We start from the raw sequence: 22,843 nt of genomic DNA on the forward strand, positions 1-22,843 counted from the left end.
CCAACCCTCAAATTTGTTCCTTTTACTTTCTTATCACTAATCATTATAATTCAAATTCTGTTTATTTTTAAAAGTAATTCTTCCAAGACAAAATCATCCTAAATTACTCACAAATTCTTTTTTCAAGGAAAACAAGGAGTGACTTTTTATGATGAGTCAGGAAAAATTATACCAACTATAAATAAATTTTGTGTGTGCTATTTCTCAGAAAAACTGAATAAATGCTTGATGTCAAACTAAGCCCTACCTAGTTTATTCCTATTAACCTGACCTGACTACTACCAGGAGAGCAGCAAGAACATGAAGAAAATCCCTATGACAATGCGCATCACCAATTGCTAATGGCTGCAGAGAAAGCAGGCACCCTTGGGAAAGTCCTCCAGCACAGGCATTCTGAGACCCAGGAGACAACAACACACCATTAGGAGGGTGTGAACTGGGACTTAGTTGATGGAAGGCAGTGGTTCTCAATCTTCCTAATGTTATGGCCCTCGTGTGTGGTGACCCAACCATAAAATTAATTCACTGCTAATTCCTAATTGTAATTTTGCCACTATTATGAATCACAATGTAAATATCTTATATGATCTGTAGGATATCTAATATGACACACCGTTAGAGGGTCATTCAGCTCCCAAAGGGATCACGACCCATGGGTTGAGAACTTCAGATGAAAGGGAACAGAAGAAAGCCAGTTCAGTTCTTAACTGTATTAGACTTGACCATACTAACAATCCAGTATATAGGAAAGTACGTTCGTTTCCAGAGACTAAATGCCATCCACCACAAGAGTAAGAGGGTAAGGAAACAAAGAACAGCTCGGGTGTCAGGAAGCAGCTGGGAAGAGGACAGTTTCAAGAATAAGCCTTTCGCTTAGAAGACAGAGCTAGTCAGATTGGACACAAAACAGAAGCAAGCTCTCTACAGTCACCTACTTGAAGCAGAAGACTGAACAGTATTTAAAGGGCAGGTAAAGACGTACCATACAAGCACTAAACAAATGAAAATTAATCTCTATACTGTCAGAAATATCACATATTAAAACAGGAATTATGATCACAATTAAAAAAGGGACATAATACAATAAGGATTAATCTAAAAATAGATAAGCATCTAATAACTGAAAAAAAAACCCAAAGCTTCAAAATATATATATATATAGCAAAAACTGACAGAACTTAGGAGACACAGACAGGTGTATAAATACAGAAGAGGCGCTCACTGCCTAGCCCTGATCAAGTACACTGGACATAAACAAAAGTTCGAAAAGGCTTGGCTGTCAGTTTGGAGTAGACATAGTAGTTAGTAAACGAAATAAAGGCTGCAATGGGATTTAAACTGGTAAGTTTGATATTTGTATATAATCAAGAAACCATTACATGCCTGGAGGTGGTTAGTGCAGGCCTTTAATCCCAGCACTCAGGAAGCAGAGCCAGGTGGATCTGTGTGTTCAAGGCCAGCCTGTCCTACAAGAGTTAGTTCCAGGACAGGTTCCAAAGCTACAGAGATTGCTTATGGCTGTTGGCAGGCCGTCTCTCCTTTGGGCTCTGGTCCTAGGAACCAGGACTGATTAGTTGGCCCTTTCTAGAAATGAATTCCTATGTTATATATGCCTTTATATCTGGCTTCTTCTGAGTCTAAGGATTGCAAGAGCCATCTGTGTTTGTTTTAGTATTGTCACAGATTATCTGAGATTGGGCAATGTATAATGATAAGAGGTTGCTTTTGGCTCAGAATTCTGAAAGTCTAAAGCACAGTAACAGCATCTGATCAGCATCTTCTAGGGCCTTCCAGGGATGCTGGGAAGCAAAGGAACAAGCATAAAGGAGAGACAGGGAAGAGAGATGAGATACTCTAACAGTTTACTCCTGAAATAACCAACCTTCATGTTTATTTACAAGTACAGTATACACTTACTGCACATTAGAACATTTTAAAGAATAAAGTGAAGAGATCCTAGGCACTGCAGACAAGCAGAATTACAGGTCCATGTATGAAGTAAATGCATCCAAACGCTCACCTGATTTATTCCCAAGCTATCCAAATCTTTTAAAAAGTTCCAGCCCCATTACACTGCAAATGTAGTATACATTACATAATTACTTTACAAATAGCCCAATGGTACAAATTATAATATGATTTTAAAGTCCAGGGCTAAAAAAATAAGAGTTTAGAATGAAGATATTACAAATAACTATGGAGGAAGCGTTTTATAACTCAGAAATGAAAAGACAATAGGGCCACTGTGCAAGAATGACGCAAATGGATGACCTCACTCTAAAATTCACCTTTTTTATCTAGAGGGTTCGTTGTCAAGCAATTTTAACATCAGAAGCAAGTTTCTGAAAAAACAGTAATGATTTTCACTTACTTATAAATTTAAGAAATACATGTCAATCAGAAAACAAATTCTTTCCCTTATTGCAAAGAATTATATAGCATTGGACCTAAATAAGATGAAATTATATGGATATATTTCTTTTTATCCCTCCTTTTAGTGAAAATGTATTTTTTCTCATATAATATATATATCATGGTTCTGGTTTTCTCTCCCTCTACCTTTCCCACACCCTCTGAGTCTTCCCACCCATCCGGATCAACGCCCTTATTGACTCTCCTGAGAAAACAAGCAGGCTTTTAAGGGATGATAATAATAAAAAGAAACACAATATAATAAGACGAAAACTAACTGGAATGGACAGGACAAAGAGATGGAGAAGAGCCGAAGGGAAGGCACAAGCATCAGACTGTTCATTTGCACTCTCAGGAATCCTGTAGAAACACTGCACTGGAGCCATTACTATATACTCAGAGGACCTGTGAATAATAATGCCTCCTTCACTCCGAGTTCATATGAACTAGACAGTCTTGCTAACATGGTGTCCTCTGTACCCTCTGGCTTATACCCTTTCTTTCTCCTCTCTCTCGGGGTTCCCTGAGCCCCAATGGGAGGGATTTGATGGAGACATGCCAGCTAGGGTGGAGTGTTCCAAGTTCTCCTACCCTCCGCGTTATGCCGGGTTGTGGGTCTCTGAATGTGCTTCTCTGATGACGGCTGGCAAGGCACTGATCTGTGAGTACAGCAGAATGTCATGAGGAGTCCTTTTATTGCTACAGCTTTTTGTGTTTAGAACAGTAATGTTAAGTGTTATCCTAGGTCCCTGGGCTATCTAGTCTCAAGTTCTTATCACCCAACATCTGAGTTCCATCTGGAGGAGTGGGTCTCAAGTCAAGTCAGACATGGTTGGTCACTTCTACAAGCTTTGTACCATCATTGAGCTAGGATACCTTCCAGGCAGGACACAAACAGCTTGTGGCTGGATTGGTATTTGCTTTTTTTTTTTTTTTTTTTTTTAAATATTACCTAGCAGAATACCTTCCTGTACCAAAGACGCAGGAACACAGGGTGAAGGCTCTAGGTAGGCACTAAGTTGACTGCTACATTTTCAGTGAGACGTTGAAGTGCTGTCTTCAGTAATGAGGCCTCTCTGTCAGTTTGCGGATAGCACCTACAGTCTTGGCAACAAGCTATTTGGTCTTATCTTTGTTGGGGTGTGTGTTCTTTTTCTTTGGTTTTTTGTTGCCCTCTCTGGTTCTTAGGAGAGGGTGGTGGTTATAAGGTGCTTGGTAGGGATTCTTCTGGGGTCCTGATAGGTGTGTCCACTGGGGACTCCTGGTAAAATGTGGTTCTAGGTATTGGGTGGTGACACGTAGGAATGGGGATGGGCTAGGAGGAAGGGGATTGCAGGGGTCCCACAGGAATAAGAAAAGAAGGTATTTCACCAGGACCTGCTTAGTCCCCTGGGAGTGGGGACAGAGACTGAGAAAGGGCCGCAGCAGAAGGTCTCCTACAGAGCTGGGATTCGAATGGCAGCTGGAATTGAGGAATAAAGAAGAGGTGAAGATAGCTAACTTGCTTCCTTGGTCAGAGTAGCCTGTGGGTTCCTAGGGAGTGGCTGCTGATGTTTAGGGCTGGGATAAAACAGTATGTGGGGTCCAGGAAGTTAGGAGGGAAGTTGTGATAAGGGCTGGGGGTAGGGAAGGAAGACCGACCACTGCTGCAGGTTTGCTGCAGTGTTGGGGATGAGCCTGGGGAACTGGATTTGCAGGAGCTGAGTGAGGGTTAGTTAGCCTACCTGCCGCCCTCAATGATGTTTCTTAACCCGTCCAGATCAAACTATCTTTTCATTTCTTACTGGCATGTTAGAAGATATTGCTGTGTCCAGCTCAATTTCATTTCACTTTAAATATGAGAAAAAACAGTTGTCAGGAATAAAATGAACAATCCTCACTTCTCTCACGCCAATAAGTTGGGGGCAAACTGAAAGGGGGATAAAACAGTATTCATTAAGGCTGACCAAGACTGAAGTATTATTCAGTTATAAAAATTAAGTTAAGAGCTGTACAAATGCCTTCATTCTTACTCTTCATCCTAGGAAAGGAAGACAATACCCAGGGCAATTATAAGGGTGATATAATTCCAGTTTTCACCATCTATACCCTTTTTGGGGCAGAAGAAATAGTATATAGTCATAGTTATCCATCTGAAAATTTGAGAGGTATACCTACTTTTTTTTTACTGTACTAGTAACAGTAGTAATAATTAAAGTAGTTTAGATAAAAATTTGATGGTTTAATTATTACTAAGAATTTTATTAAATCAAAACATCCTTTGTTTCCTCAATAAAGCAAACAATGTTTACACATACTTCTATATTGAGAAAATGTCAAGGACAAAGGATCAAATAAAGCTAAGTAAGCATGCCTATATACATAGTTTTAAAGGAAGCTTTTTAAAAATGTTTTCCTTCCTCATACGATTTTTCTTCATCTTCATTCAATTGCGTAGTATTTATTTTTGTAATTTATAACAGTTTGAACAAATGCTCTTTTAAGATTAACCTTTAGAAAAATTTTCAGGACATACATATTCCTATATTCTCATTTGGAGGGTTCAGGCAGAGGCTTAGGTGTACTTATTTAATGACAGTATTTATATGTCCATAACAACTTCTACAAATACAGTAGTTACAGAGACAGTGGACCAGAGACATGGTTGTTAAGTCAATGTTATCACTAATGGAGTTGCTGATCCTGAACACTGAACTCTCAAGATTCAGTCTCTGTATCTGCAATATTTGGCAGGGATTAGTTAGACCATGTCGAAAATCTCTATTTTTAAAAAGATTGATCTACTTTGTTTTATGGGAGGATATCATCAATATGTATTATATAAATGTTTGGATGCTTCAAATAAAATATTAGGAATAAGTAAGTTCTGAAAGACCAACTTCTAAGCAGTATATTCTGTGGGAGGTATCCCCTCACTTTCCTGGGAGGGTCAGTGTTTTTGTTTTTCTATGGGGGCTTCAATAGCATGAATGAATAAGGGGAAGGGGCTACTCTATGCACCAACTCCTAACTACCTAGAGGACAGTGACCAAATATCAGTTTAGTCTGTGGCGCAATAAGCTGACACATAAAATTATAAAGATTTATTTATTTTTTATATGTGTGTGTTTTATAACATTCACCATGTGTGTGCCAGTTGCCTGTGTGTGTGCCAAATGAGGGTGCCAGATGCCCTGGACTGAAGTTGGACTACTGTGAGCTGCCGTGTGGGTGGTGGTAACTGAATTCTTAACCCATACAAGAACAGCAAGAGCCATCATCGGCTGAGCCATCTCCAGAAGTCTGCACTTTAAAAGCAGGAATCCTAGGTAGCTTTACTCCCATTACTAGTTCCTCACGGTTCACGTCATTCTATGGATCCCATCTGATTAAAAAGTATCCGAAATGTGTGCTAAATGAGAAGGTAATTTTAACTTTTTGAGTATTCATTCCCGTGTGTGTGTGTGTGTGTGTGTGTGTGAGAGAGAGAGAGACTTGTGTCCTGGTCAGTCTTAACTGTTAACCTGACACAGCCTCAAAGGGCCCACAGTGGACATGACTGACTGATGCAGGATGGCCCATCTCACTGTATACTATTCCATTCATTGGGCAGGCCGTCCTGGGCTGTGTGAGAAATCTAGCTAAGTATGGACCTGGAGGGAGTCAACAAGCAATATTCCTCTGGTTTATGTTTCAACCTCCTGCCTGAGTTTCAGGCCTGATTTCCCTCAATGACAAACTGAGGCCTGGGAGTGCAAATATATGGTTTCCTACCCTCAGCTTCTTGCAGCCAGCCCTTTAAAATTATAGTAACACAGATCTGAGGAGAACACCTATTCCTCCTCCGTGTGCCAATAAGAACCATAGAACTCATGACTCTCAGCAGAGAAAAAGTGAGAACAAGCAGGAGTAACAAAGCCCGGAGGAAGAAAGCAAGTTCTGCCCTTTCAGCATGGGCAAACCAGTGCTCCACCCTCCGGGAGACACAGCTCCACCCAGAGGCCACTCTATACATGTGTCTTTGGTGATGACGGTGCTTCTGATTTCAATCTGACTCAGTGGAGATTAATTTTTCTCTGTTTATAGAAGGCTCAGGAAAAACAGGAAGCTTCAACAGGTTCTGTCTAGTTTAGTGTCCTACCTTTGGTGCTGTGATTCTAATGATTGTGAGGAGTGACTAACCCTCAGCTGGACTTTAGATGAATGTCCTGTAAATGACAAAGCATCCTCCCACAGAGGAAGTCCAGTCTGCGTGGCAGCGCATCTGTAGCCCCAGTGTGGAGGGGGCTGAGGCAGGAAGATGTCGGGCTTGAAGCCAGCCTGGGCTACCTTATAGAGACAACCCATCTCATCCTCCCCAACCAAATTCTAGATTTCATACTTCCACAGTATAAATGTATTTTCTCAACCCATAATTTTTTCAAGTATAATCTTTATTATGTGATTAATATCCTCAAAAGAAGAAGGGAGAACACATAGTGTTGTTAAAAAAAAATGGGTCTTTCATACTTGAAGACACTGGCAGTCAAAGAACTGAATCACTCAGAGAGGTGTCAGTTCTGTGAACCACAGACTCTGCCGTTGTGAACTGCATGCTTATGAAGGATTTTTTTCTACCCCTCTTACAACATATACTACTATTTAATTTCACCAAGTACAAAGGAAACTATATTTTCCTGAGTTCATAATAGACATACCTATATTATTTTTAAAGACATGTCAAAGATATTTATGAATTCTACTAGGGAAGAAAATTGCCAAACACTGAATTTTTAGTGTCGAAAGGCATGCTCAAATTTCTGTTTAAGCTTTCAAATAAAGAAAAACTACCAAACATGTTAACATCATTTTTCAAATTCAAAAAGCAGGGTTTTTTTTTTTCATGTTCCAGGTGCAGGTAGCATCCATTAAAAATTAGATACAAAAGCAAAAGTTATAAATATTCCATTAGTGGAATTATAAAAATGAATCATGAGGATAAAACCATGATGATCATTAAATACTCACATGAAAAGCAAAAACTTGCATTTTGTGGCATATTCAGATTAAAATGATGCCTTTATGTAGGAATATATCAAAGTTTTCATGTATTTATGCATATAATACCAGATCAGGACAAGAAGAAAAGAGGTAAATACTCGTGTCCCTAAGCTCTGGTACCGCAGATGCAGTTTAAAATGAGGTCACAGCAGGGCTTCCGGTGGGTACATCAAAGCTGTGCCTACTGGGATTAATACTTACTCTGAACACTGCAAACCTCATATTAGTTACAACTATTTAATAAGTTTTTCTAAAAAAAAATTCTTCACATAAACAGATGACTTACAAAATAACATTATTTAAAACAACAGAGGACAGTATGTATTAATTGGTTTTCAACAAGCAGAGTGGGAAATCTGTATTTAAGTTGAGACTTCAGCTTCAACAGGTAAAATGAAAGTGGTAAAAAGAGTGAATACACAAACTCCTTTTCCTAGGGCTTTAAAAAGCGACTTCCCTACATCACCTAAATCTTACTAATCAGGAGAAGCCAAGCTAATAACCATCAGACATTTTCACTCTGGCACAAGGAAGCAACCTGGCATCCAAGGCTCAAAAACAGCAAGAGCGAAGAACATACGTGGTTTCGTATTGGCTTCCCCCACCCCAATCATCGATTTTTGTCATAGGCAGAACTTTCACCAGGTCAGTCCCACTGTCAAATCTGTGAAACTACAAACACTCGCTCAAAGACATCTTACTTCACGTCTTTGCTAACATGCTGCTTTTTATAACAGTGCTACCTGGAGTTTAATCAAGCATGGACAAACACCTCGTTTATTCTGATATGTTTATTAACAGTAAAAATTTTCTCAGCTTGTGTTTCTCACCATTTTAATGACCAGGAATTTCAGAGTGTAACAAAACAGTTACTGAAATATTTAATACTATTTAGACCTGGTACAATCCTAATCAGGAACTGACCAAATGTTCAATGCCCTAGTCTCTCCCTTCACATTAAAATTTATCTGCCGCATAACAGCTGGCCTGAGAAACAGCTCCCTAAACCCGTCCCACACCCTCTTCCACATCCACGCTGCGTGATGCTGTGAAAGGCAAAAATCAGCTGCAGATACACTGAGGGTTTGTTTTGTTTTAATTCTGGTTATACCTTAAAATAACGGGGGTGGAGGAAAGAGAGAGAGAGAGAGAGAGAGAGAGAGAGAGAGAGAGAGAGAGAGAGAGAACACTAGCTTCCATTCCAAGAAACAAGAATATCAGTCATAGAAGAACAGGAGAGTATGCATACCTCCTGGACATGGGGCAGTTTTAAGCTTTTCATATAAGTATGTAGAGACTCACAGGAAGCTACCAGAGATACAGACACACACAGGAATGGGTACACACACATGCAGACATGCACGTCTGTACACACTCACACAAATGAAAAACAATCATTCCAATCCCTCCAATGCCCCCAAACCACAGCATGTTCTTGTAGAATACTTTTTCCTGTGTCCCAGGGGGATATCACATGATTCAGGTATAACATTCCTATCAGGAAATCAACACTGGTAAAAATCTAAGGATTCTACATTCAGACTTTATTACATTTTAATGTAGTGTGTACACACACAGATCTACGTCATTTATCTCTGTGTAGATTTGTGTGATAAAATTATTACGATGTTTTTGGTACTCATTTTTAATGCAAATTAGATTTTTTAGCAAACAGGCAATGGATGTAATACACAAAGCAAACTTTTTTTTTCTGCCTAGAGACTTCAATCTGGACATATCACACAAAGTACCTTAGTTTAAAGCTAAACCAAAATTTATTCAAAGTTTTAAGTTACATAATTGAGGTAACCACCAAAACTCAACATATCTGGCTATGTTTCTCAAATAAAACTGATCACACTAAGCACACAGTATTATTTCCTGGACTCTGTCAAGGTGACACAGCATGGCTCTTTTTCATCCATGTTTTCTAGAGCTTAAAAGAACTATAAGATAGCATCTACTGAAATCCACACAGGACATCTTTATGAAGTATGTCATATAAAAACAGTCCTAATAAAAATCTAAAAGTTTCACTGTAAATGTTATCCATTCTTCTATAATTTAATTCATGAAACAAGTGAAATCAGAAAGGGCAACTTAGTAAATGACTCAGCTGAAATTATATATCTATTTGCTTTATCTGCCTTCCAGGGGCATATTAAACTTTTGTATACTTATGTATCGTTTTTAAATAATTCTCCTTACCTAGAATGCACTATTGGACCTATTTAAACAGTGGGACTCATGCTCTCTCTCATCGTCACTGTTCTATAAATGACATACTTTGATAGTAAGTTGAGTTTTAAAATAAGACAGACTGATTAAAGTTGAAGAATCTTATTTGTATGCTACTAGCTGATAGTTCTATTTCTTCTAAAAGTAAACACTGAAGAAGACGAAAAGGCAACAAAACCCTCTAACATTGTAACCAAATTGTGGGGAACAGTGCTGTCTAGTTTCTGATTAGCATATGATGGTACCTGCTCAATGGGTTTCCGGAGCAAGTGAGATGGGAAAAAAGTGCTTCCTCAGAGTCTGCCTTTACAGAGAGATTGAGACATGGGACCCTCTTGTAGAAAGGGAACTGTATAAAAATGTATCTTACAGATATGAAAGAATTGTCTGGGTTTGAATAATGCTATCTTTAAAGCACTGTGCCCTCCTCTATTACTTTTAACTTTGTAACAGCAAGTAGCTGCCAGCTGAGGTAAGTGTTACAAGAGCAGGATGTGTTTGGCTTGATATTTAGTTCTCTTTATCTAGAGTAAGGGTCTGCAGGGGGTGAGAACGTGTATTGGGAAGCATAAAAAGAACAATGGGGACTTTCATAAGGATCATAATATATCCCTTAAAGTAAAAAATAGAAGCCAATAATAAAACTGTTCATGGAACCCTGGTTTAAAAAAAAACTGTTTAAATAAAAATGGCTTGAGCTACTCAGAACCACTTGAGTACAATCCACTTGGTGGTCACAAGTTTTCCTTTCACTAGCTTCCATTTCCTGCCTCAAGACCCAGAACCCGAGCTGAGGCTGGATCCCAGCAACAAATAATCTAATTGATCACGGACATAAATATTTCCAAGGGCCAGCATAAATATTAATATTTATATTAATATAATTAATATAATATTAATATTATAATATTAATATAAATAAATAGCTCTGTCTATTTGACAGAGCTGGTGTAAATATTGATTACCTGCATAATTTCAAAGCATTTCTACCCTATATTCATCTAACCAACTTTCAGAATAAAACACTTCTACCTATTATTATTTCTCTGCATTTGCAGTTAAAATGAGATTATTTGGTCTGTATATAAAAATAATATAACAGTGGAGCAGGCCTAGTAAGCAAGAGGTCCTGACTGCCAATCCCCAAGGCCCACTGAAAAAGCAGAGCATGGCTACAGGTGCCTGTGACTCTGGCATTGTGGGATGGAGACAGCTGGATGCTGGCAGCTCACTGCCTAACAAGCCTAGTCTAAACAGCAAGATTTTGGTTCAGGAAGAAAAACTGTCTCAAGGTAATCAGGATCCCTGTAGAGAAAAACACCTAAAGTCTACCTCTGCACATTTATATGTATGCTACACGCCCCTATCTACACAGCAATCAGTCATGTAACACATTAACATACAAATGAGTACATGTGTGTATTTGACTAATTTTTTTGGTATACTTGAAGTTGATTAAATAAGTAGTATTTATTTCACTTTGCAAACAATGCCTTTGGCAAGCCTGAATTCTAACTCATTTTGGCTATTTCATTCATTCAGGAAGTGGGACTATAATTTTCTGTGTTAGTGAGGCCGTACATCATGTAAGACTCTTAAATATGCTTAACATTCTAATAATAGGATTATATAATAGCAAGTACTGTTTTAGTACTATATAGCATATTTAATTTTAAATTTGGATTAATGTGTTAATCTTGCTCTTTATATAAAAAGGATATGTATTTAATTTTATGTAATCAATTTCTGCTAGCCCCTAGTCACATCTTTTAACTAGCAATATCAAATGCTACTTCCTGAACTCAAGCAATAATATCAACAAACAGCAACTCAAGTCTCCAATAACCAATGTATCCCTGACAAATGCAGATGAGACATTACTGTGGACCTTGAGAGCTGTAGGAATATACAATCACATCAGAAATTTTAAATATTTGTAGTTCTATATAAATGCAAAGAAGCAATGGAAATAAGGAATGCTACAAAAAAAAATCCAAGTAAGGCAATCATTCTCTTAGATTTTAAACATCAGCCTTGAAGGAGCTGTGCACACATTTCTGAAATATACTACTACTTTTCTGTTTAAAACAGCATTCATTCCTGAGCAGGTTCTAAAACGCACACAGCTTTGCTGATCTCCTTCCGAACTGAAATATAATTTTTCTGTCTTCTTTAAAAGATGTCAAACTTCTCAAAAATGGTTACTCTGGCACACAAATTTTAAAATGTTGCTTGCATCAAAAGTCTATTTGGATGCTTTGAAAAAAGAATCCATAATATGAAATGCCTTGGAGGCTATATGGAAGGAACAATCTCAACAATTTTAAGTGAGAAATGTTCCCAATTGGTGTTTTTTTTTCCCCCACCTACACATACAAAAGGGAGATGGATTCAGAAGGTTCATCAGCAACACAGCCCTTCATCCGTTTGTTAGACGTGTTGGCTGTTTCCTGGTGTGGGGTTACATAAGGACGTTTCCTTCCATTTAGGGAGAGCACTTATAATGGGAACTGACAAGGCTGGGACTAAATCTGAAGCCTGACCTACTTCTTTGTTAGAGTTCCATGAATTTTATGGTTATTTCTTTCAAATAAGCTGTTAGCTAAGGTATGTTAACAAATGTCTATCACACGTGCATGTACGTACACACACACACACACACACACACACACACACACACACACACACACACACACCTCAGTTTTTCTCCAACAGTGAGTTGCTTACAGTAACCTCTGTAAATGCTGGTTTCCCATCTACCGCACACCTACTACCGCCCTGAATACTAAAAACATATTCATCTGGAGCACCTAATACAACTCACCTAATTGGTCTGACAGGTTAAATTTGGTAACTTTAAAATATGCTGTATTTTAAAGAAGCATGTCTCTGAAATTTACTAATATGTAATATTTTCTGTTCTCTCTCAAAAAAAGGATCATTTTCTTGATAAAGGGGGAATGATTGATTAGGTAAAATAGAAGCCATTGTAATCTTTTTCGGGGAACCCTTTCAGGTTTCTTAAAATTCTAATTATCACAAATTAAAAAATAATCACTGCATTTCAAATAAATTCACAAATAATTAAATAGTATTGAATTATACTCTCATTACTTAGAATTTAAGTGTAAACTCTAGTTTTTCTAGAATAATTCCAGAGGAAGCACTAAGAAGTTGACATAAATTTAATTTAAAATAAAAGAATTAGAAAGTAGTCCTAAAAGGTAGGCAAACACAGTACAACGAATACATTGCCACATGATTTACAGTACTAAATCACTTATGTTATTTTGGAAGACGGCCACCTTCATTTTTCTTAGCCAGTGCTGAGCACTCACGATATTCAGTTATCGATTTAAGTATAATTTCCACTAAAGTCCTCAAAGGATGAAGTAGTTACGAATGTTTCTACATAAATGAAAAAAAAATTAATGTCACAGCCTGAAGCATGCCAGTAAAATGCCCTACCTTCTATTACACAAGACAAAGGCACAGACTGTATATACTATCACAGTGAACTCCAGTTCCATCAGACTACCTTATTATTTTGACATTTTCCACCCTGACTTCAAGGTTCTTTAGAATTCATAGGAAATAAATGACAGTGTGTGCATAGAAACCATAGCAGAACCAGGCGAGAGATCCCAGAGCATCTTCTGCTTCGGCATTACAAAGTGAAACTCCAGGACAAAAGAGTCACAATAGGAAATAACTCCCATGTTTGAAGGAAAAAATTATTCAAGAATAATTAAGCTGAATCATTTCAGAATACTTTTGGAAGCTTTAAATTCTTCAGCACACACACAAGAGCAGGAATGCAAACCCCGATACACAGCCCTCTGCACGTGCACAAACCATCCTGTAGCTGCCACTGTGTGCAGCAATTTCTATTTAAATGAATAATTTTTGAGAGCTGAGATCACAATCTATGGTGCCAAATAAAAGCCACACATACGTGCACACACACACATGCGTGCACACACACACATGCATATATACAAGCACACACAAACATGCACACACACACACGATGCAAAATTACAAACACGAAGAACTAGCGTTTTGTAAATAAAGATAATACCTTAAGATACAGAGAATAAGAACAGAGCAGAACACACGTAACTTCATATGCAACATCAAGGATTGGAAAATGGAAGCTAAATTTGACTTTAAGATGTCCTGGACATCATCACACACAATAAAGAGCAATGAACGCGAATAACGGGGATAATGCTACAGAACAATTACAGCTAATAACTAGGGTTTCTTTCTGTTCTGCAATAAATGTGTATATGGTCTCACTCTATCTGCTTCATAGATATAAATCACATTTTATAGCAGTCTCTGTTATATATTTTAAAAAGCCAAATATTTAGTGTTCACAGTAAAATACAACTAACTCACTTGCGGAATGGACCCAACAGGGAACATGTGGCAAAACTACGCCAGCTGTAGAAATATAACCGAATTTTTAGGTGGTATAAAATTTGAATAAGTGTTTGGTTTTCTGTTTCAAAAAATAAAAATCTGTGGAAAACTGAAATATGCCTAGTTAATTTTAATATACTGAAAGTCTCTGGTTTTTGTCTGTTGAAGTAAGTGCTTGCTGTATACATCAGGTTGGCCTTGAACTCATGAACCTCCTGCCTCTGTCACCACATCCAGCTTTAAACTCAGAGGATTCCTGCGTATATGAGACAAGAAGTAGAAACTGCGGTTGCTGGCAGTAACTCGGCACACAGAGTCTTGCTCACTCTGTCTAGAACCGTGCTCCAGGAGGTGGTAAGGATGGCGATGATGTAACAAAGTGGAATGGAGCCAGTGCAAATGCAGTGGGCCTCTCTAGCTTTTGAGATGATGGTTTTTATGAATGGTTTTATTGAATGGCGATTCATTAAACTTTTAAGTATTTTCATTTTAGATAATACTTCGTAAGGCCTAATTTAAAGATGTGTAAATGGAATTTTTGCTAAACTTAAATGTCTCAGTTTTAGTAATGTATTTTACTTAGGAAATACCTCCTGTGAAAACAGGGTAATTTACTTCCTATAATGTCATAGTTAAGAATATGATGACCCAACTTTCTATCAGTTCTGCAATATAAGCAGAGATAAAGATTACTGGCCCATCTAGAAAAGTCAGTCCAAACAACAAATTGAAACTAATCTGAAAATCATAATTATTAAAAAAAAATGGCAGACGTATTCCCACGGTCTTAACACTTACGGCTATCGTAGCATATGTTTCCTAGCGCCCTGCCCGTCTGAAGCAGCACTTCCTGGTCTTTGCTATTTAACAGCTGCACCAGTGGTGAAATCAATCCAGCATCTACACATGGAATTCGCATAAATTCTGAAAAGGAGAGACACACTTAATTAGACTGTGAAAGATACGTATTGTACATACATCATCTCCCATAATAAAATAAACACGTACTATTGAAATACTCAAAGCAAAACTATTTGAAGAACACATTTCTGTTCAAAAGTCCACTGCTACAACACCATTATACACCTGATGAGGGAAACAAGTGCACAAAAATGAACAGTATTGTATTATCCATTGTTGTCGGTCTCCGCCACAAACCAATAGTATCGTTAATTAACTTTTATCACAGCTAAAGCTGTCACTGTCTTCTGAGAATGACTGGTGTGTTTGGAAACAGTACGTGGTGGTGGGTGTGTTCTTCCAGAGAACATGATAACGGAAGGACAGATAGGCTATAAACCAAGCTATCAAACAGTCCAATTATTACTCTAGGCGCTCTGCAAGTTCAAAGTGAAAAACAAATGTTCCAATGAATCATTTTTAAAGGTTTTTCAATTGCTAAGGCCTAGAGGAATCCTGAATTCCTCATCTCTATTCTTATTCTTTATTAACACCCATTTTAAGGGTCACTCATCCCTGCTCTTTTTACATGTACACATTCACAGGTCTAGCCAGCAAAAATTGTGCTTTCTTGTCATTCAAATCTGTTTTTCCCTCATCTTTATAGCTTACCGTTGTCTGTTTACTGACTCTCAGTGACACCATTACAGTAAAGAAAGGCAGTTGATGAAAATTCTCCAAAATCCGGTATTCGCGTTAACCTTTCAGACCTGACTCACTATCAGAATGCGCTGATGAACAAACAAATGACCAACATTTCACTCCCACTTTCAAGAGGGTCCACTCCACAGTTTGTGTTGGTTCCAAAGAGCCCATGTGTATCCTCATAAACAATCTTTCTCTTTTTCTTAATTGAAAAATTCTCAAAACATTACCCTTTTTGATAGCTGTGACAGAGGCAGACCCTCCGCCTGAAGGGTTTCATGCCTACTGCATCTCTTCCTGCAATTTAAACTCCCACGGTTGAGATTACTGTTCTACTTCAAAAGCTAACCTCTAAATTTTTCATCAACAGTTTTAATAATGCAGACTATCCTAAGAAAAAGGAGTTATGTTATAGATACCCATGAACTAAGGAGACAACATCGTCCACTTTCTCATGGGCTTCCTTTCACACTGATGCTTATTTCAGAAATATCTATAGATCTCAACTGTTAAATTAACATGCAATCAATTAAAGACAGGTGTCCATTTCTTTTTCACCGAGCTATACCTAGCTTACAACAGCTGAGATAATTTCATTGAATATTGTTTAAATATGAAACTTAAAAGAGTAAAATATGGATTTTTATTTAAAAAAAGAAAACAATGAGGTTATTGTGCAATAAACATGCAAATATGCCCATTATTCTCACTAGTAGAGGAATACGCCTTTCATTAGCCTGACTGAGAGTGTGACGCTTAGCATTCTGCTCTGTCTTTAGGACTCAGCCAGCAGCCTCCATGGCACCTTAGAGGAAACCTCTGCTAGCAGAACTACCATGAGTATACAGAATGCATGTTATAAGGAAAAAGAGAGCTTATGATAAAAAATGAAGCCTGTCTTCTGAATTCTCAAAATCTACACTGGGACTCTGATGAGATTAAAAATAAATTACTTATCTTAAAAACCCAAGCTGCTTTGTATAAAAAGAGTTTAAGTTAACAAATAGCATCCTGGGAGGCTCCATTTTCAAGCCAGGTCAGTATCTTAGATGATGGCATATAAATCATAGAGAACCAGTTTTCAGTAGACAATCAAATGTGATTTACCAATACAGAAGCTCACTGACACTTGAAAGGCATTCTGATGAGCTTTAAATAAGGGAAGTGTTTTGTGCCAGTTCCATTTTGGTAATTTACATAAATGTACACTGTTTTCCCTGCTCAAACAATAGTTCTTTGCAAAATCAATTAGCATGGTAATTACTCAAATGAAATCAGAAATTTTTAAATTTCCTGTGAAAAGTATTGATCTAAAAAAACATGTTAGAATAAAAGGCATAATACCAAATTCTGTCCAACTGCAACATATTAAATATTATTATAACTATGAGAGTCTCCCTTATGCTCAAAGGTTGCTTTACTTATTTGTTTGGTGTTTGCCAAAACTGACTAAATTAAAATTATGTAAAATGCTCCTGGAATATTTCTTCCAAGGAATCTGTATGTGTGTGTGTATATATATTTATAACACACAATTGAGTATTATGTAATTTATATTATCATTTTTCTTCCCCAAAGGGCTTTCAGTAGAGAACTGAAAACATAATTGTTTTCTATGGAAGCAAGAGTGGAAAAACGAATATCTGTTTTCCATACATTGCAACTGTACTGTTGCTATCAATTGTCAGCTGAAAACATGCAAAACTGAAGGGCGGGGGGAGAAAAGCAGTAGGCTCTGTGGGTACACCAGCAACCAACACAGAGCAGAAAACCCAGCTCCCTGAGATGAGATGGACAAGCAAGTGACACTAATCTCTCAGACCTAATCTAAGAAAGGATAGGAGAGCAATGGAGACAAATAGTAGCTTCCCTTTAGTCTACTCTGAATAAGTGCAAACATATAAAGAAAATAACTGCAAGAGTCATCTACAATAGTAACATAAAGTCAAAGAAAGTAGAAGTAGAAAAAGTCTACTCTATGAAATCAAAACACAGTAAAACACACTGGCAAGCAAGGTGTAAAACTGAAGATGTTCCGAGTAGAAAATTCTGGATGAAAACCTCACCGTTTTTGGCTACTTCTGCTATGATGTTGGCTACTTTGGCTGTGCAGGAAGACTGTGGTGTCAACAGATTTGCAAATAACTCAAGTATTCCACTTCCTTGTATTTTTTCACTTGTTTCTGTGTCTGAAAGAGAAAGAAGGGGGGGGGGGCTTCCATGAAACTCTGTAATGCAAACATGAACTATTTAAACAAAAATAAATTACTCAAGAACTTTCCTTATCCATAATAAAAGCTGGTTTGCTATACGTCAAACCATTTACATTAATGGCCTTTGCTGTATGCGCTGTTTGTACCCTGCTTTCATCTTCAGAGCTCACTACAGCACCATTTTGTCTGCCTCTAGTCAGACTACAATGGGAGCTTTCTTGCTCTGTCTTAGTTTGAGTTTTAGTTTCAAAGGTATCAATTTGGAACAGAAATGCTTTTTTCTACATCTCTGTAAATTCTTAGAGCTATACTAATATAATTTTATGTATTTTTTATGGTTCCCTATAAAGGTAACTTGAAAATAGCAATTATGAGTAAAACCTATACCTCATATAATTTTTATGTACTGAACGATAGGTAAGATCACATACTTCCATATGATGACCACATTTTTAATACAATTCATTAGAATCACTATTAATATAAAGAAATAGGAAATAATCTCCATGATATTCAAAACTCGGCAAGGTGATACAGAGATTCAAACGTTCCTGACTGCTTTCCCTAAAGACCCCTAAATGAAAAAACAACCCAAAATTGTGACCATGGAAAAGCTGTCCCCATTACCCATCTGTCTTATGGCAACCTGGGACGGGGAAAAATACTCTCCTCTCAAGCCTATTAACATTGGAGGCAGTGGGAGAACCGGCCCTGTGGTCATAAGAGTGGGAGAGCCATCCCTGACCCCCATCAGCTGCAGCGCTCAAGAGAGCAGGCCCACACCTCTGCAGGGCAGCACAACAAAGCCAACCTTGTAAGCAGGTGTGGGTGGGTCAGCCCCGAAACTGTGACTGTGGGCGAGCGGTCTTCATTGCCCATCTTGTGGGTCAACCCTACAGCCAGGCCCAGACCCAGGATTATGACATGCCCTGTCCCAACATCCACCCCATGTATGATCTGCTGGAGCATGCGAAGGGACCTGACCCACAGACCCAAAGCTGCAGGAGTTCCACAACTCTGGGCAGCAGCGGGACGACCATGAAGATTCCTAGTGGGGGCCCAGCATGGACTGTGCAGTAGAGAACAGGGGCCTTGAGCCAGATCAATGACTCTTTGCAATGACACTTGCAAGCAGAGATGCATGGACAAGGGGGTGCAGGGTGTGGCTTGTTGAGTGGCACTGTAGCTTTCATGATGACACTTTTTAATTTTGTCCCTATTTTTTTTTTCATTTTATTTTCTTCCTTTTTCTTGAATTTTGTTTGTTTGTAGGGGGTGAGGGCAGAAAGCAGATTCAAAGGCACAGGGAATGAATGGGATCAAAATACAGTATGTGAAAGACACATAGAATTAAACAGAGAAACATTAGATAAACAAAAGCAAAAACAAGCTCCTTCATGTACCAACCATTGAAACAATCTATTAAACCAAAAGGCAATAGAGTTATCTAGATGACAGAAATAAAGAAAATCCCCTAAATATTATATCTGACGAGAAATGATTAAAATTGCCAAATAAAGGTTGACTATAATGCCTTTTCCTGTAGATCTTTGAGCAGATAAGTAATAGAAAATACAAGAATTTCATAAAAGACAGGTGACATGAAAAGTGGAGTAGGAAAATCATTTTACTCAAATAACTCATGAAAGTACACAAAAATATATTTCTTTAACACTAAAATTAGTGGGGTTTTTTTTGGCTTTCAAGACATTTTACATTTACTAATTTTTATGTGTGTATGTGTATGTTCACTCTTGCATCAGTGTGTGTGTGGGATCAGAGGTGAACTTACTGGAGGTCAGTCTTCTTTCCCCCTGAGAGTTTCAGGGATTAAGGCGAGGTCATCAAGCTTGGTGGCAAGCACCTTTACCCACTGAGCGACCTTACCAGTCCCTAAATAGTGTTTTTCAAACTGTAGGTTCCGATCTATCAGGGAGATCTAAAACTTTATTCTGGACAGAGAAATAAGGATTATCAGTCACAACAACAAAAGAATTAAAAATGCACATATTAATCTACCAGGTATTTTATGTTTTGGGTTAAATTATGTATGTGTTAATATGACTGTACATATGGACATGTTCATGGGTGTGAGTATGTGCATGCACGCACATGTACACAAACACACATTCTGCTTTTGCTACATGGAACCCAAACCCAGAGCTTTTCACACGCAAAGACTCTACTATGAAGCTACACCTCCAGTTCCTATCAAATATTATTTTTCATCAAAGGTTTGGGTCAAAAAAATTAGAAACTGCTATTTCATGTGTTCCTCGCGTACCCGGGATTCTGAGCAGTCTTCCAGTATATGCTTTCATTCTGCATCTCCAACAAGAGTGTAAGTTTTAAGGTACCACCAGGAAACCTGACACCTAAATCTATTACGTGTATGTGCAGAAAGACAGACAGACACATACACACACACACCTCCACCAAGCCAGAGAGCGGTGAAGTGATTTTACCATGTTACAATGCCCTGTCTTCTGACAACTGCTAGAGGATCTACAGCTGAAAACATGGGGTCAGGCAGCCCCGGGGGCCTAACCCACCATCTGTTCAAGCCAGGCTGACAGCAGGCATCTGGCCTCTGACAGCATCCAGCCTGGATACCCAGGCATGAGTGCATGGAGGCAAATGTTGACTGCACGTTATCCATGCATGGTTCATTTTAACTCTAATTTAAAGATGAGTGCCAGAGCTGAGTGTCAGGGCATGGGAAAGACACGACTAAACAGTGCAAGCCTCTCGCTGTGACACAACCTCCCACAACCACGGCCCAAGTAAGTGGCAGAATAGATGGATGAGAAAGAAATCAAGAATTTGGAAATAGTATGCACACTATTATCCTTATGTAATCAAGTACTATGCAGAGTGGATTCTCTCTCTCATGGAAGAAAGTATGAAGAAGTAATAGAACAAAAGACCCACTTATTTAACTATAGAAACGGGTTTTACTAAATGATTAAGCTGTGAGACTCACTCTATAAAGCTGCAGCAGATAACTTGACAGTCTTATTATTTCCATCCTAGGGGTAACATAAGCTGTGGTCAAAACTGCAGTTGGAAATCATCACTGTTAGTTCTGACTCTTTAAAATTATCACTAATTAGGTTAAAAAAAAAAGACTACTGAAGATTGGCAGCGGTAGGGTAAAATGACAAAAGGCATTTATCTGTAAGTAAACACCATGAGAAACTGTGCTAACCACTGTGGGAAAGCAGAGTCCATAACTATACTGCCTAGCTCAGAGGGGAAAGGAATTACTGAAGAAATGGTCCCCGAGAAAAGTGGGTTTCCTCATTCCGGACTCACGGCGACGATTGGATATATTAACAGCAAAGAAGCATTTCCAGATAAAGATCCATCTGCACTCTACCATCAGATACTCTGGAGGAAAATAGGAAGTAAACAAAGCTACAGAAATCTGCCATCTGCAGGACTCCTTAAAGTTCTCAATTTAGCAATATTTATAGTGAGCTTAACAAGATTATATTCTGCTTCCCAAGAATCTAGGGATCTAAAAGGAGTAATTCAAGAACTGAAGGAAATAGTATCACATACTACGGTAAGTCAGTGATGAGATATTTACTCCTGTTTCCAGGGGAAACCAAAAAAAAAAAAAAAAAATCACAAGGAACACAGAAAACTTTGTTTTTTAAGATAAATCACTAAACATTGATATTACTATAATTTTGAGAAAAGTTAAAAAAAGGAGATAAATGTTCTTATCACTTAAGATGTAAACAAGGATGCTATATGTAAGGGGTGATGTCTGGGTCCTCAGCCATGGTGTGGTTTAGGAGGGACAGAGGCAAGCAGAGTTGGGGATGGGGTGGGTGTAGTGGTATTTTATTTGTATTTTAAACTTGCCTGAAGATCAGAGTGCAGAGACAAGCCACTAGAGGCACACAACTTTAATCCCAGGAATTGGGAGACAGAGGCAGAGGGAGTTCAAGGCCACTCTGGCTTACACAAAATTGAATTGTCTAAAAGAGAAACAGAGCCCACCTTTGGATAATCACAGCACTTGGGATCCCACAACTTTCATCCCTGCACTAGCGAGGTGCAGACTGGAGTGGTACGGCTGGGCAGAGAAAGGCATATAAGGACAAAGGAAGCAGAAGTTCAGAGCAGTCTGAGGTCCACGGAAACAAATGGGGAGTCTGGAGAAGCAGTCTGAGGACAGGGTCGCCCCTTCAGTCTGAACACTGGTAGAGGGAAAAGAGCTCTCTAGTGGCTGGCGCTCTGCTTCTCTGATCTTCAGCATTAACCTTTACAACTGAATCTGGGTTTTTATTATTAACACCAATTAGAATTCGTGCTATAGGTGGTAGTGGGTAGGACAGACACAGAAAACACTGATTGGCCCAGTTTGAGAGCAGAGCTAGGAGGAGGGTCCTTGACCTGTTGCACCCATGGTACCCTCAACCATGACAGTCATTAAGACATTACAGACAGCCTTGGGCATCCCTGGAGCTTGAATCCTTGAGGGACCTGCTTGGTTCTGATCCCACAGAAAATTTTGCTCACTACACATACAACAGACTGTTAATACGTAAAATATTCAAAGAACTTACAAAAACTAACTAAGAAATGAAACAAAATCATCCAAATCAATACATGGATGAATGAAATGAACAATGGCTTTCGAAAGATAAAATTAAAAACAAAACACTCAATAAAGGGCCGGGGAGACTGCTCAGTAGATTAAACACTTGCTGCTAAGCACTGGGACTGGATTCAGGTCTCCAAAACGTTCAAACAAGCCAGGCAGCGATGGCAACCTGTAGCTGGAGGTTTCTCATCCCACCTGGTCACGAAGCCTCCTTTAAAACAGTCACTCAGAAGCTTAATATTAATTGCATACTGTTTGACCTATTCACTCAGGCTTATTATTAACTAGTTCTCACAACTTAAATTAACCA

The 22,843-nt window shown here is 38.4% G+C and overlaps 1 protein-coding gene across 2 annotated transcripts in view; it reads right to left on the reverse strand.

Moving 5' to 3' along the window:
• Positions 1-22,843, reverse strand: part of Rap1gds1 (Rap1 GTPase-GDP dissociation stimulator 1) — a 92,150-nt gene that overhangs the window by 44,908 nt on the left and 24,399 nt on the right. Inside the window, exons 2-3 of one of the 2 annotated variants that reach the window (XM_005357354.1) lie at positions 17,769-17,891; positions 14,896-15,021 (exon numbers count right to left, since the gene is read on the reverse strand). In XM_005357354.1, the coding sequence (XP_005357411.1) occupies positions 14,896-15,016 (121 nt within the window). In that variant the 5' untranslated portion in view covers positions 15,017-15,021; positions 17,769-17,891. Of the gene's footprint in view, positions 1-14,895; positions 15,022-17,768; positions 17,892-22,843 lie in introns of those variants that run through there. The other variant, XM_005357355.3, reaches the window with a different exon arrangement.

The sequence above is a fragment of the Microtus ochrogaster genome, chromosome 21, assembly GCF_000317375.1.
Source record: "Microtus ochrogaster isolate Prairie Vole_2 chromosome 21, MicOch1.0, whole genome shotgun sequence".
NCBI classification, from domain to species: Eukaryota; Metazoa; Chordata; class Mammalia; order Rodentia; family Cricetidae; genus Microtus; species Microtus ochrogaster.